Source organism: Paecilomyces variotii, assembly GCF_004022145.1.
Source record: "Paecilomyces variotii strain CBS 101075 chromosome Unknown C8Q69scaffold_2, whole genome shotgun sequence".
NCBI lineage: Eukaryota > Fungi > Ascomycota > Eurotiomycetes > Eurotiales > Thermoascaceae > Paecilomyces > Paecilomyces variotii.
In genome coordinates this window covers 1,016,317-1,029,305 of record NW_021167141.1, presented here as the reverse complement: position 1 = coordinate 1,029,305, position 12,989 = coordinate 1,016,317, and the positions used below count along the sequence as shown (strand labels likewise).

The window sequence follows — 12,989 nt, the reverse complement described above, 5'->3', positions numbered from 1 at the left end:
CAAGCACCAGATGCATCCGGAAACCCAACTATCATCTTGTCACCTAACTGATGGTACCGATATCAACATGAATCATGCAAGTTATTTTTTTCGACGATTACAGATCATTTATTGTTCCGATAAAGTAGTTACTTAGTCCTTAGACCATTCCAGAGCCCTGCAATTAGTTGCGTCATGACTCTGCATTTTCTAGCCTTTCGACTCCGTTGAGATCTTACAACAACCAAACATCATACAATATTAATGGATCAAATAGGGCAATACTTAGAAAACGTCATGACTCAGACACTTTCTTCCTATAGAGTCCCGATTGATTCGAGTTTCCGCTTGCGAGCATCAACTGTTTTAGAGTTGAGGCTCGTAGCGGATATCGCCCTCGCGTGCTCGAACAAGTTTGTCCTGCCAGAAACCTGAGTCCCCGGATGCATCAGGAACACAGGGCAAAGTTTGTGGTCGTTCAGAAAAAAATTAAGGAAAACATGGAATGTAGTGATAGCAAGTAAGCAAAAGTTACCGACTTCGGCCGATATGACAAATAAAGCAGAAAATTCCAAATATACTCCAAAGACAAAGAATAAAAATATAAAAAGGAATTAATTATTATGTCAAGTATACTTTTAGGCGATCTACTTGCATACATGAAAGGCGCAATTTCGCATAGAACCATTAATTCGACAGTGCCTGGAACACGGAAAAGATTAAAAATGATATTAAAACTGAATAAATCCGAAACTCTAACTCTAGATGCACCAGAGAGGTTATACACGCCGGACATGGTGAAGGTTATTTCTAGATGGCGTACTCCGGAGGAACCTCGGGCCATTTGTCAATACCATCGAGCAAGGCAACGCCCATTCCAGAAGCCAAATGGGTTTCGATGTGACAGTGAAGCAAGAACGGGCCCGGGTTGACCACCTGGTATCGTAAAAGCATCCAAGCAGGCCCAGTAAGAGCGTTGGTGACAAATGTGTCCCTTAGCTGGGGGTTTTCCAATTCGAAATCTGAAGGTGCTTGTTGGACAGCCTCTTCGACACTGGTCCAGTTAAAGAACCCTTGGCCAAACCCGATAATAAAGGCCTTGTTAGAATGTTTGTGGATCACATGGGGAGCTTGGATCGGAGCCGTTTTGGGGAACTCGCCCATTTGAAGTAGCAGGTCGACCCATGTGCCGTTCTTAGTCGATGGAGTAAGCTTGCTTCCAAGGTTCTTCCTTGCATCGAGATCAAACAGAAGAGGAGTATCCAGGTTGGCCATAACATCCCAAAGCTGGCTGCCTTGGAGTGTCCATTGCCATGAAGAGTTGATGCGTCCCAAAGTAAGGTTAAGCATCTTATCAGCGGTCGCTGCCGGCTTAATCGGCGGGTAGGGTGGCAGTGATTTCACGTTCAAAGCGACTACATCTGCCGAGACATTCAGACCGCCGTAGTTGACATAAGGCTTTGACGGCCCAAGATCCTTGCCGTTCTTGTATGAGAGTGTTGCAAAACCGGCAATGATCTGGTCAGCATTTGTGTCTGGGATTCTGATAGTGTAGTTCTTTGGTGTCTTGTCCAGTTTGACCATGGCCGAATAGCGTTCGCCATTGAACATAGAGAATGAGTCGACAAGCTGTGGTTCGATGTAGTGACCGTCAACCTCGTAGACCCACATTGGGTGCTCGTCAATGGACACGACGAAGGATTTCATCCAAGCCGCACTGATAAACTTGAAACTGGCCCAGCCTTCTTGAGGATCTACCTCGATGACTTCCTGACTTCCAGTGGTAGCAACACAGCCCGAATTGACACCCGGAGGGATCCTGGATTCATTATAGGGGAAACCGCCTTGGGTCTTGAAAATGTTAGGATAACATCTGAACAAGACGCGTTAGCAAGATTCTTTGTATAGAATTATACTGGATTAACTCACCCCTTGTCTGTCAAGTTCAAGTTATCAATCGCGCCCTTAAGGTAAGGAGTCTCGTAGCTGTATAGCTCATCGGCGCTAGGGCAGTGCACAGCACCTCTACCGTTGATCAGAATGCTGTCGACGCAACTGAAATGCAGTTAGCAGGCGGTACATGCTGTTGGTGCGATCACGTCGAAACCTACAAGATGTCAAGACCACTGTATTCCTGCAGACCTTGATACTCTTCAGATGTCAGATGATCCCAATCCGACAAAACAACAAGGCGTGGATTAGCCTCTGCACGACGCATAGCCCTAAGATCGTCCTCATTTTTGGAAATCAATTCGAATGGTTGCGGTGAGCCCGGTTTGGGACTGTTTTGGTTAGCGTGTGTCTCATTTAAAATGAGAGTAATTTGTATCACATACTTGATCCAGATTGGGCCATAAAGTCCGTCAGCCATGGTAGAGCGGGCATGAGAGTGATACCTGCTATACTTTGAGTAATTGTTCGATGCAGTCAACATTGTAGATGGGAACAGACCAGTAAGTGCCATATTGAGTAGCAGTCCACTTATAAGTGAAGCTTTCTCCTGGCTGGATGGGCTTTTGTGTGAGGCCGGGGACACCATCTGACCATACAGTGTTGAGTTGCCTGTCAATTGTCAGTATTGTTTTCCAAAGAGCATCCTAACAGCATATTATAACTGAGTGACATACTCTATACCGTGGAAATGGATACTGGTGTTGAAAGGCATGTTGTTATGGACAATAAACTGCAATCTTCGTTAGCGAAGCAAAAGGCAATGAGCCTCATCAAGTCCCACGAACCTCAACATTATCGCCCTCATCAATTCGCAGTTCCGGCCCAGGGAACTGGCCATTCATGAAAACCATCTCCCTGGGGTTTCCATCAGGGGCTCCCACTTCCCATGTGAGATTTAGTTCGAAAGGAACGTGGCGCCCATAGATTGATGGTAGCAGGGATGCGGCGCACAGCGCCATGAAAGACTTCAGGGGAGCCATAACGTTAATTCCAACAGCCGTTCAAGGCCGAGGGACAAAGAGGCGATGTTGGTGTGTTTGGGAAAAGGAACCTAAATGGAAGAATGAGTCCGTGGATTCAACAGCGATGGCAACCTAAATAAGACCTACAGTTATCTACTCCTTGATCCGAAATATCCAGATTAGCGTTTGCAGACTTTCATTCATTCCAGAATTAGAAAAACTGAACCGCCACGTTATACGGTGCGGGGGATCCAACTGCCATACGTCCAGAGGCGGAGTCTTCCAAAACTCAAGTCTGCTATAACTGTCTTAGAGACAAAGCTGAGAACGGCCCATTGAAGTGCCTAGAATGACTATCCAATGATTGGAGTAGTTACTGCTGCATATGTCCACGGGCAGCAGAGAACGGATTTACCATCCAGGCCTGCACAAAGCTAAGGTACAGTTGCGCATTCCCCTGAAAAAAAGGGGCCTGATTCATCCTTTCTCGAGAAACATACATTTATCGATCGCAAACAGCCTCGTAGGGGTGGTTTCACGCTCAGTCCAGGCCTGCCCTGTGCCTTGGCTTCTCCTGTGTTGAGATCTGCACTCTGTCAATGTAAGGCGGAGACAATTTCAATGTGACATTAACAGTCCTATAGATACGACAAATGTAACCGACTTTTGGGGAAATGTAACAACGTAATTCATATTGAGCATATCTAAGGCTTCTGAATCGCTGTCCCTATCTTTCAAGTACCTTGAATCACCGGTTCCGTCCTCACTTCTCTGAATCAGTCAAAAAGAACCATGGGTATAAGTCTCGAATGACCCTGGTAAAGACCATATAGGACGCAAAAGGAGAAGAGGTATACACGTCTAATCGTGAAGCTAGGAATACGATGTCCGTATTTGTCACGAATGTCTGGAATGTGAGCGCTCCACCGGAAGCGGGATGGTCGAGTTGATGTTACCGAGACGACCGACGCCTTTCGACGCGATGGCCTAATCGAGTAAGCCGCTCAATACCCCAGGATCAAGCGTCCGTATCCGGTCTTCCGTTGAATTTTCACATAATCTTACATTGTTACATCTTCATGACTCATTGAGTGGAATGGGGTGCTCCTTGGCGGAGTGCAGTAACAGGATCGAGACCTCATCAATTGAGAGCGTGAGGACGGAAATGGAGTGCTCTCGTAGAATAAGCAATTCCTGGTTTTTCATTTCCTGGGAAGATGAGTTGCAAGGCTCTCGGAGACATGTCCCGAATGCATGACTAATCGGGAGAAGCAATTTGAGCACAGTTTAATGATGATAGGGGACCTCTGGCATAGTGGGATGACTCCATGCTTTTATGTTTCGGGCTTGAAAGTCAGGTCTCATGTTCTTTGAGTTTTGACAGGCTGAGAAAGCTTCGCTTCGCTTAACTGTGCTTCCATCACAAAGGTCTTGCTTGGCAGTTACAAGATCAGGAGAACCTGCATTCCAGTCTCAGCTGTCAGGTATAAGCGACCGGGTGTTTTAACAGCACAGTCAGTAGGCTATGTCAATCACCGAAGATGCGGTTTATTGTCGTTTGCTAGAACTCAAATCAACCGCGTGGTATCTCGAATCAGTTTGGTGATCCCGCTTGTCCAGCCCCACTTGACGATATCGAATAAAGAAGTGTTTGACCACATACAATGAGATGGTATGAATGAAAAAGCACCTGCTCTCTGTTAGGTTTATCAGGGAAAAGAATGGAATTGGGTATGCCACATGGGTCGGATGCTTATCACGTTGCAAATGACTTATGCCCTCGCTTCTATATATATATATATATATATATATATATGGCTGGTTCACAAGGACCGCCTAGTGTTCTGTGTCAATACGTAGTCGAAAGTGTTCAAAACATCGCCGTGATATCTTATTTTAAACATTATATTTTGGACTTGAGATACGGAGAATAATCATATCTTCGCGCTGGCTGGGGTTATGTGGAGGGGTCTGTTTAACTTGGGCATTAGCCTAACCAGATCTCAAAACGGAACATGCTGTTGAACGACGGGGACAACAAACAAGGCCACTCGTAGACTACAATGGCAAGCTAGCAATTGGTTAGGAGCATTAAAGAAATGGAGATCTGGGGACAAGCTGATACTTTAGTGTCTCTCGGAACAAAGGAACCCCATTCTCAAGACTAATGCTTCTCCTGCAGTCAAAGAACTTTCGAAAAATGCCAACTTTGGTAGAAGAACGTGGAAGCACCATGCAAACAAAGAAATCCGATTTGAAACTAGAGCTGATGCCTGCAACAGTGCACTAGCCTCTGATTCGTTTGCGCAATGACCACCTGTGATGGACTGTGGACTCTGCACTAGCGATGAAGACATATCTAACCTACAGTCTTCGTAGACACAGTGTGTTTCGAGTAATCAACGAGGGGGCTGTTCTCGACAGCCACCTAGATCTCCAACAAGATGAGTGGAAAATCAAATAGATTATTCAAGACAATTTTAGTTAGTGCGTGCCACCACTTATCTCAACTGCTGATACGCTGTTTGTGAGGTTGGCTCTCAAACCCAAAAGTGGTCCATGCTGGCGCTAGCGGTGGTGGAGAGGGTGGTGTTGGCAACCTGGACAGCATTTGGCAGCCACCACCCGCTGTGAGATGATGGATGGTCTTCCCAGACAAGTAAACAGAATAAATAAAAGGGCTCTATTCCACGATGTTGGCAGAAATAGCACTGGCTCATAACGCATGGCTAACAGTTGAAGTCCAGAGATGCTCGCCCTGATCCATGGACGGCGGGAGTTAAGCTTATCGATAAAGCACACCCGCTCTGCGCTATTCCCGATAGGGCGCCCACGTAAACACCCCGGTCAAAACACCCGTCGGGCCTCACCGTCTTCAGCCCTGCCTGTTGTCACTCTCTTCTATCTCCAACCACTGCGTCTGCTTGCCAGGCTGCTAGTGGCTCGTCGATTCTTATGTTTTCTCTTTTCCTATCTGTACTATTTCTCTATTTTGTATTAGCATTCACAAATTCCCACGCTAGTCCTCCCTGCTGACATTCAGCCGCAAACCGACCGCCCCAGCCCTGTCGACAGCAACGGCAGAACACTACGCCATAATTGTGTGCAACATCTGTCGTTCCTCTGTGTCTAGCGTTTAACGATCGCTTAGTACTTTATATTGAATACCAGCGCCATGGCGCTCGAGGCGCCTCAGCTGCCAACACGGTTTCCCTGTTGGTGTCGAGCAGTGTACTCGTGGGGAGGTGAGACCAAACGAGACTTGGGTTTCGTGGAGGGGGATCTCATAGAATGCTTGAACGCGGGAGATGGACAGTGGTGGATGGGGCGACTGCGTCGCGATAGGCGTATGATGGGACTCTTTCCCTCCAACTTTGTGACGGTCCTAGGGGAAGACTTCGTGCCCGTGAGTCGACCTGAACCCCCAATCGTCAGTGGCGGAAGTCTGTCACGATCGAATGGGTTGAATACCGCTCCCAAGAAGCAAAAGACCGTTTTCAGAAAACCGTTTCAAGCTCACAAAGAGGCTGTTCCGCCTTCTTCAAACCCGTCTCGACTGGCAACATCATTAGCGAGCTCGATACCTCAAACTCCGCCCCGAGATAATACCCCGCCAAGGACTGTGCAGCCATTGCGTACACAGACAACGGCGGTAAAGCACAGTTCTCTGTCAAAACCCTCTTCACGGTCCAAGAGGCCTGCCCGTGCTGTTTCTCCACGTCCTCCTGAGCCGGAGGCACCGCTGACAGCAGTAACGAGACATCACGGTTCCTTTTCCAGACTACCCCCTCGTGCCATATCACCACGTCCTCCACAGCCAGAAGAGCCATCAATGGAAATAGTGAGGCATCACAGTGCTATGTCCAGACTACCAACGCGTGGTACCTCACCTTATCCTCCAGAACTGGAAGAACAGTCAATGGATATCATGAGACAGAACAGTTCCGTTTCCCGGCCACCGACGCGTGGTATCTCGCCTCACCCCCCGGAGCTAGGGGAACAGTCAATGGATATAATGAGGCATAACAGTTATATGTCTAGGGTCTCGACCCATGATGTCGCTCCTCAGCCCCAGGAACGGGAGGAACCATCAATGGCGATGGTGAGATACGGTAGCTCGGTTTCCAGGCCACATTCCAGAGCGGTTTCTCCAGCACCGTTTCCTGAGTCTTATGAGCCAACCCCAGTTAGGCCGCACGATCCTTGGTCGAGGCATTCATCCCGCGAAATCTCTCCAGGCTCTTATCAAGAACGCGAAGATTCGCCGCCTCCACCGCCTCCACCTCCGCATAGGGTGGCAGTCAACAGCCAGACGCGGAACGATGTTTCGGCTCCCGCTCCGTTGGAGATGAATGACCGGTATCTGGCTGTATCTAGAACGCCCTCACCAATTCCTCCGTCGCCGGAAATCAATGGCCATACCCCCTCCCCTTTAAGGGACGCTATGGAAGATGTGATGACTTCGTTGCAAGATATGGGTCTTCCGCGAGAGGGCCACTCTCCGTCCCCTCCGCCGACCTTTGCCAATCCTTGGTCTCCGGATGCTTTTGATGCTCTGCGTGACAGGAGTCCATCGCGTGTTAATGCTCGTCCCCTAACATCGTTGGGTCTTGGTGGCGACACCGATCCGTATCCCGAGGGGAACAATTATGAAAACAGCCATAACTTCCCTGACAGATATCATGATGGCCCACCCCAACTCAGTAACTATGTGCAGAGAATGGAAAGTCGGCTAAGGCAGCTGCACGAGCAGAATGGGGAATCCGTCGATAGCATGCAGGATCCTTCGGAGGACATGGGTCCCCCGCCCCCCCCTCGTGGAAGATACCACTCGATTCCTGCACCTCAGCCGCAACTCAGGGCCCGCAAATCAGGAGTGGACCTTGGAAGAAACGTCCTGAACCGTACTCTCACAAACAAGTCAAATACAACAAACTCATCGAGCGGCGTGCAGAGCACCACCACAAATGGAACGACAAGCACCGGGAAGACAAGTCAGAGTGTGATGAGCGGACCTTCTGCAGGAGGCCTCAGTGCTACAAGTGCAGGTAGCTTTGCTAGAAGGGGAAAGATTGGAAGCTTCAGCGAGAGACCGAATACAGCTATGGATACGGCTCGCCCAAGAGGCTTCAGCGATTTAGGAAAGGCTGGCTCGAGACCCCAGACGCCTCTCACCGGGGTCTCGTACCATTCGAGCCATAATACTTCAAGGCAGGGGGCATCATCAGCGATACCTTGGTCTTCTCCAGCAAACAGCTCTGTCGCCGAATCTCCAGGCGTGTTTGGAGGACTTTCGACTCCGAAATCCAAGAAGACGGGATTCTTCAAGAAAATCATCGAATCTGCGAAGACAGGAGCGGCTTCCGCTCGGAGCAGCATCTCAGTAGGTCAAAGTGGCGGTTCCCCCTCGCCCACAAAGCTGAGATTCCCCGAAGCTATCTCCTCAGCCACTATCCATGGCAAGGATGCTTCCCGAGAAATGGGACTAGGCGGCCCTGGAAGTGTTGACTGGGTGCAAGTTCGGCGGGATGTTAACCGTGCAACTTCCCCGAGTTCGAATGAACGAGTTGAGAGGGCCGAACGATGCCAAATGATGGATCATCCTGTCATCTATGCTGTCGAGGAGCTCTACGAGACGGCAGAAGGCGACGAAGGCATTGATGGATTACCTCTTAGTGAGCCAACGAACTGGGGTGCGGTTAACCTCAACCTGGTGGACAAGAGCGCCCGGTTTGTCAACAGCTTGCCGCCGATGACTAACCCCGCAAGTCTAGCTCAGGGCTATGTCTGTCGGCCCTATAAGAGTGACGTCCAAAGACTTCGTGCTATATTCACGTGGGTCAGTGAAAAGATAGCATGGGATGAACCCATTGAGGACGACGTGGATATCGACATGAGGAGAGTCATAAATTCTAGGAGAGGCAGTCCGCAAGAAGTTGCCATACTCGTGAGAGAAATGTGCGCGGCTGTCGGACTACATGCGGAAGTTATCAGAGGATTCCTCAAGACTCCTGGGGAACTGTCCGAATTGGACAGTCTGGAGAGACCGAATCACTGGTGGAATGCGATTCTAGTCGACGGAGAATGGCGTATAATGGATTGCTCCCTTGCAAGCCATACAAATCCCATAAGGAACAATTTCGTCACTACGAATTCCCAATCCGCCGAAAGCTGGTATTTTCTGGCACGGCCCCTCGAGATTTGTTATACACACGTGCCTTTGTATCCTGAAGAACAGCACATTTGTCCTCCTATTTCGCCTGACGTCCTCCTGGCGCTTCCTGCGGCCTGTCCTCCCTACTTCAAGAACGGTCTCCAAATGCCCAATTACGACACTAGTCTGGTCAGGATCGAAGGCCTCGAGGTAATGCAGATTCGAATTCTGGTCCCTGCGGACGTTGAGTGTGCGGCTGAGGTAGAGGCCCCAGCCTTTGCCAGGGATGCAGACGGTGATTTCTTCGAGAGCGGTGACGTGGTAAGGAAGAGGGCTTTGGTTCAGCCTGACTGGATTGGTGGTCAGAAAAGATTTACTATTAAGGCAGTCCTGCCAGGTGACGAAGGCCATGGGGTCCTGAAGATCTATGCAGGCAAGAAGGGTCTCATGCACTCCACTAGGGATATCCCTCATCCGCTTGCGCTCTCTCTTCCCATCATCCATACTGGCGAGAACCCCCCTTACGAGTTCCTCGTTCGCCATCCTACGCCTCATGCCCAGCGTCACGATCTGTACGTCATGCAGCCTCAGTGTGGAAGGCTTGCGATCAATAACACTTTTGTCTTCGCGGTCCGCCAACATCCTTCTTTGCTACAATCTACTGGTAGCGAAGACAATTCCGACGGACGAGTCTCGCCATCGCTTTTCTCACGACCCCATAGTGCCTTTGGCAGGCCATCTAGCGCATTGAGTATGGCATCTAGCGCCGCCGGTTCAACCACCTCTTCTGCATCCCACGAGTTCTCTGCCTCGACGTCCGCCCTTTCATCCTCCAAGTCAACCCAGGGTCGTGAGAAGCCCGCTAAGCTGGCGATTCAATCACCATCAGGCAAAATCCTCAGATTGACTCGGAAGGCCGATCACATGATCAGCGCCGCCAACGGCGCGGATTCTCCAGCGGACGGTGCAGCCGATGGCAGCGTATGGGAAACTGTCATCAAGATTGGAGAACGGGGAGTCTGGCGTGGCCTGGTGCTGGCCGACAGAAGTGCCCGGTGGTGCGTCTTTTGTGAATGGGAGTGCTACTGATCTGACAGAACCGTTGCATATTCGATGTCACTTATTTGTTTTTCTTTTTTGGCCATGTTTGTAATGTTTCGATTTTAGCAGCATCGTTTCGGTTTTCGGTGATGGTACATGTTTCCTTCATGTGATTTCTGTTTACTTTCTTGACAAGCTTCTATTTCAGCCAGTGCTGAGGACCAGGGACCTTGTCATCACAAGTGGTCGCGGAACGGGAGGGATAAGCGTATCAATATGTGCTCATACTAGGTGCAGGTTCTGGCCTTGAGGTTTCTTTTCTTTTCTTTTCTTTCTTTTTTCCTGTGTTGGAATTTGCAGCATTGCCCACTTCTTTTCCTGCTTTATGAGCCGGCCCATACATTTTCGGAGTTGCAAGGTTGCATCATTATCATTATCATGTTTCTTTTCTTTTCGGGGGCATGATTCCCTTTCTTTTGGGTGGGATAGGCCCTTTCATTTCTCTTGGTCTGAACGCATTGCATCTGTAAGATCAGGATTGCATGGCAAGCTTCGGTGTCATTAAGGAAAACCTTATTTGTCAGTGTTCAAAATTCAAAAAGTTACCAAAAATGACTTTTTTTTATGTCTCAGCTTTTTCCGCTCTGGCGCGTGATAGTTATATGGCGTAATCTCGGGTTTTAAAGCAGTAGTCGCAGTATGTTGTATTGGCTTTCAAGAGGCTAGTTCTTTCTCATTATGGTGGTATAAGCTGTATAACTATTAAGTGGAAATTGCTTTTCTCAGCAGCGGCGCGACTTGTTTTCGGCTCTTTGCTAGATCCCTCTGATGCCAGAGATGTCTCCATCCCGTTGTGGAAGATGTGTCGCTGTTGAGAATGCTACGGATTTCTTCAGCCACGGTGGGTTTATCACCGTCGGTCCAGTCCTCTAGTTCTAGTTCTTTAGAGGATTGTTCTGCAAATCGCCTAACCAACCTTTGGATACCCTCCTCGGTGTTCACTGACCAGACTAGCAGTTCCCGCTGAAACTGACCGTTCGCGTCGACGAATGCGGTCATAATCGCAACGACATCTAATTCTCTCGTTTGGGAGAAGTCCTGAATGTCACTGAGGAGTTGTTTGGTTTGATCCCGAATAGTGGAACTGGTAGAGGTACTGGCCTTTTCGACTAGCCACGAGATAGGTTTCACAACAGAGCACATTCCCAGACGGATGGAAGTGCCTGATGTAGAAGACGTTTCCATCCATTCTTTATAGTCTCGACCCAGTATCTCTTCGGTCGTGAGAAAGTCAAGGCTGTTTTGTTTTGCAGATTGTATAGCATCGAAAAAAGCGTTACGACTCCACTGAGGATGCTGGGCGGTTTGCAAGGAACGATGTATCGAATACCCGTGCTCAATCTTCGTCTCCAGAAACGCGACTGCGTCGCGGTCGACATCTGTTACCTTCCCTTCAGAGGTGAGATTCGTTGTGTCTATCAGGATTGCAGCCAGTGCGAGTTTAGCAACCTGGGCTTCGTAAATCGCAGCTGCGTTCTCAGGCCCGACAGATCCCACAGCCCCGTATAGATCCGCAGCCGGTTTGTCGGACCAAAGACCTCGCGATCGCAGTTCCCTCACAACGAGCGATGTACATGACCCTGGCCCCGGCTGGACGATCCGCAGATTATCAGCAGGAAGCGAATCTGCCGGAGGCACAAAGTCCTCATCGACATGGTGGTCAATGCAGCCGACCACGTCGAAATGGACATCCAGCAGGTTCTCAATCGAGCCTCTTCCAGGTTTCCCATCCTTTGATCGCAGAGGTAGCGCATTCCAATCAACTAATGTCGTGTCGAAGTTCCATTCTTTGAGTCTACCGCCCTCTGCGCGCTCGTGTTCTCGCAACAGTGCCTTGAGGTCCATAATCGTAAGCAGACGCTCCCGGAGGAAATTCGCCGCTTGGTGCCCGTCAATCTGCCAGTTTGCTGATTCTGATATGTCCGTATTTGTCGCCCACCATAAAGCGGTCACGAACTCTGGACGCAACCGACGGAGTTCCGATCCTGAGGGGACATCGATGAGGTTTATGAGGGGGACATGCGGTCTTCCTTTCCCAGAGGGAACGCGGCCATTGGCGAAATAGGAGTATGTTATCGCGGAGATAATCGAGTCTAGGTCTGCAGACGTGTTTCCCAGGACATGGATGGGAGCAGAGGAGGAAGCATGGCCGGCGATATATTGCGCTTGAAGGGCGTGGGATCGCCTGAGGAACTCTAGCAGACCGACACGAGACGAAACGTCGGTTGACATGGTCGGAAAGGAGAAAGGTCTGATCAAGTTCAATGGTCTGTACCTGGGCCAGATGCGTCCATGGAAATTTCTAAGGGCACTGAGAGTCTTCCTGGTGATATGATTCTTATGGAACATCGTTATTTATCTCGCAGTTGGTCCTTTTTTCTCTGATGTCACACAATGGCAGAATCACAGCTCACCGCCTTACGTTGGTCCATCATTTTATCGGATCGTGATAGTGAAGTTTCATTTACATGCAATTTAGAATATAAAAACAAGGAGAGGAGCTATAGATGGGGATGGAGATGGGTCTGGGAAAGGAAAAGGCATGTTGGCAGCAAACAGACTGGCGCGCAGTCAGTCTCTGATCTTGATAGATTCCTCCTTTCCCCGCGATGGTATCATCTTTCCCCACATCGCTCTCCATGCTCTGTTAACTATCGACATCGACCCCAATGTCGCTATAGTTCAGTTGTCCTTTTTGCAATGTATAGATATCGCACCCGTACAGTGTATAATAGCCTCTTGATCAATAGAGGTCTTAGCATCTCCACGTCCCCATCTCAATACAGCAGCCAGTATCTTCCTTTTTCTTCCTCTTCTTCTACTACCTTCGTATCTTACAT

At 49.2% G+C, this 12,989-nt stretch overlaps 3 protein-coding genes across 3 annotated transcripts; 1 reads left to right on the top strand and 2 right to left on the bottom strand.

The window, feature by feature from the left end:
- Positions 1-789: 789 nt before the first annotated feature.
- On the bottom strand, positions 790-2,912 carry C8Q69DRAFT_441790 (conidial pigment biosynthesis oxidase Arb2/brown2; the record flags this gene model as incomplete). The annotated part of the gene is made up of 7 exons (XM_028628779.1): positions 790-1,852; positions 1,909-2,034; positions 2,091-2,261; positions 2,316-2,375; positions 2,431-2,541; positions 2,607-2,662; positions 2,718-2,912. The coding sequence occupies 7 exons, from the start codon at positions 2,910-2,912 to the stop codon at positions 790-792; spliced, it is 1,782 nt and encodes a 593-aa protein (XP_028487249.1).
- Positions 2,913-6,069: 3,157 nt separating this feature from the next.
- C8Q69DRAFT_398196 (putative SH3 domain protein) lies at positions 6,070-10,137 on the top strand (the record flags this gene model as incomplete). Its single annotated transcript, XM_028627803.1, has 2 exons — positions 6,070-6,755; positions 7,011-10,137. 2 exons carry the CDS (start codon positions 6,070-6,072, stop codon positions 10,135-10,137), a joined length of 3,813 nt encoding a protein of 1,270 aa, XP_028487248.1.
- A 357-nt stretch (positions 10,138-10,494) lies between these two features.
- Positions 10,495-12,618, bottom strand: C8Q69DRAFT_142566 (putative exopolyphosphatase). The gene is made up of 2 exons (XM_028625445.1): positions 12,572-12,618; positions 10,495-12,486 (listed from the first exon to the last, which is right to left on the bottom strand). The coding sequence occupies exon 2, from the start codon at positions 12,379-12,381 to the stop codon at positions 10,852-10,854; it is 1,530 nt and encodes a 509-aa protein (XP_028487247.1). The 5' UTR covers positions 12,382-12,486; positions 12,572-12,618; the 3' UTR covers positions 10,495-10,851.
- Positions 12,619-12,989: the final 371 nt, after the last annotated feature.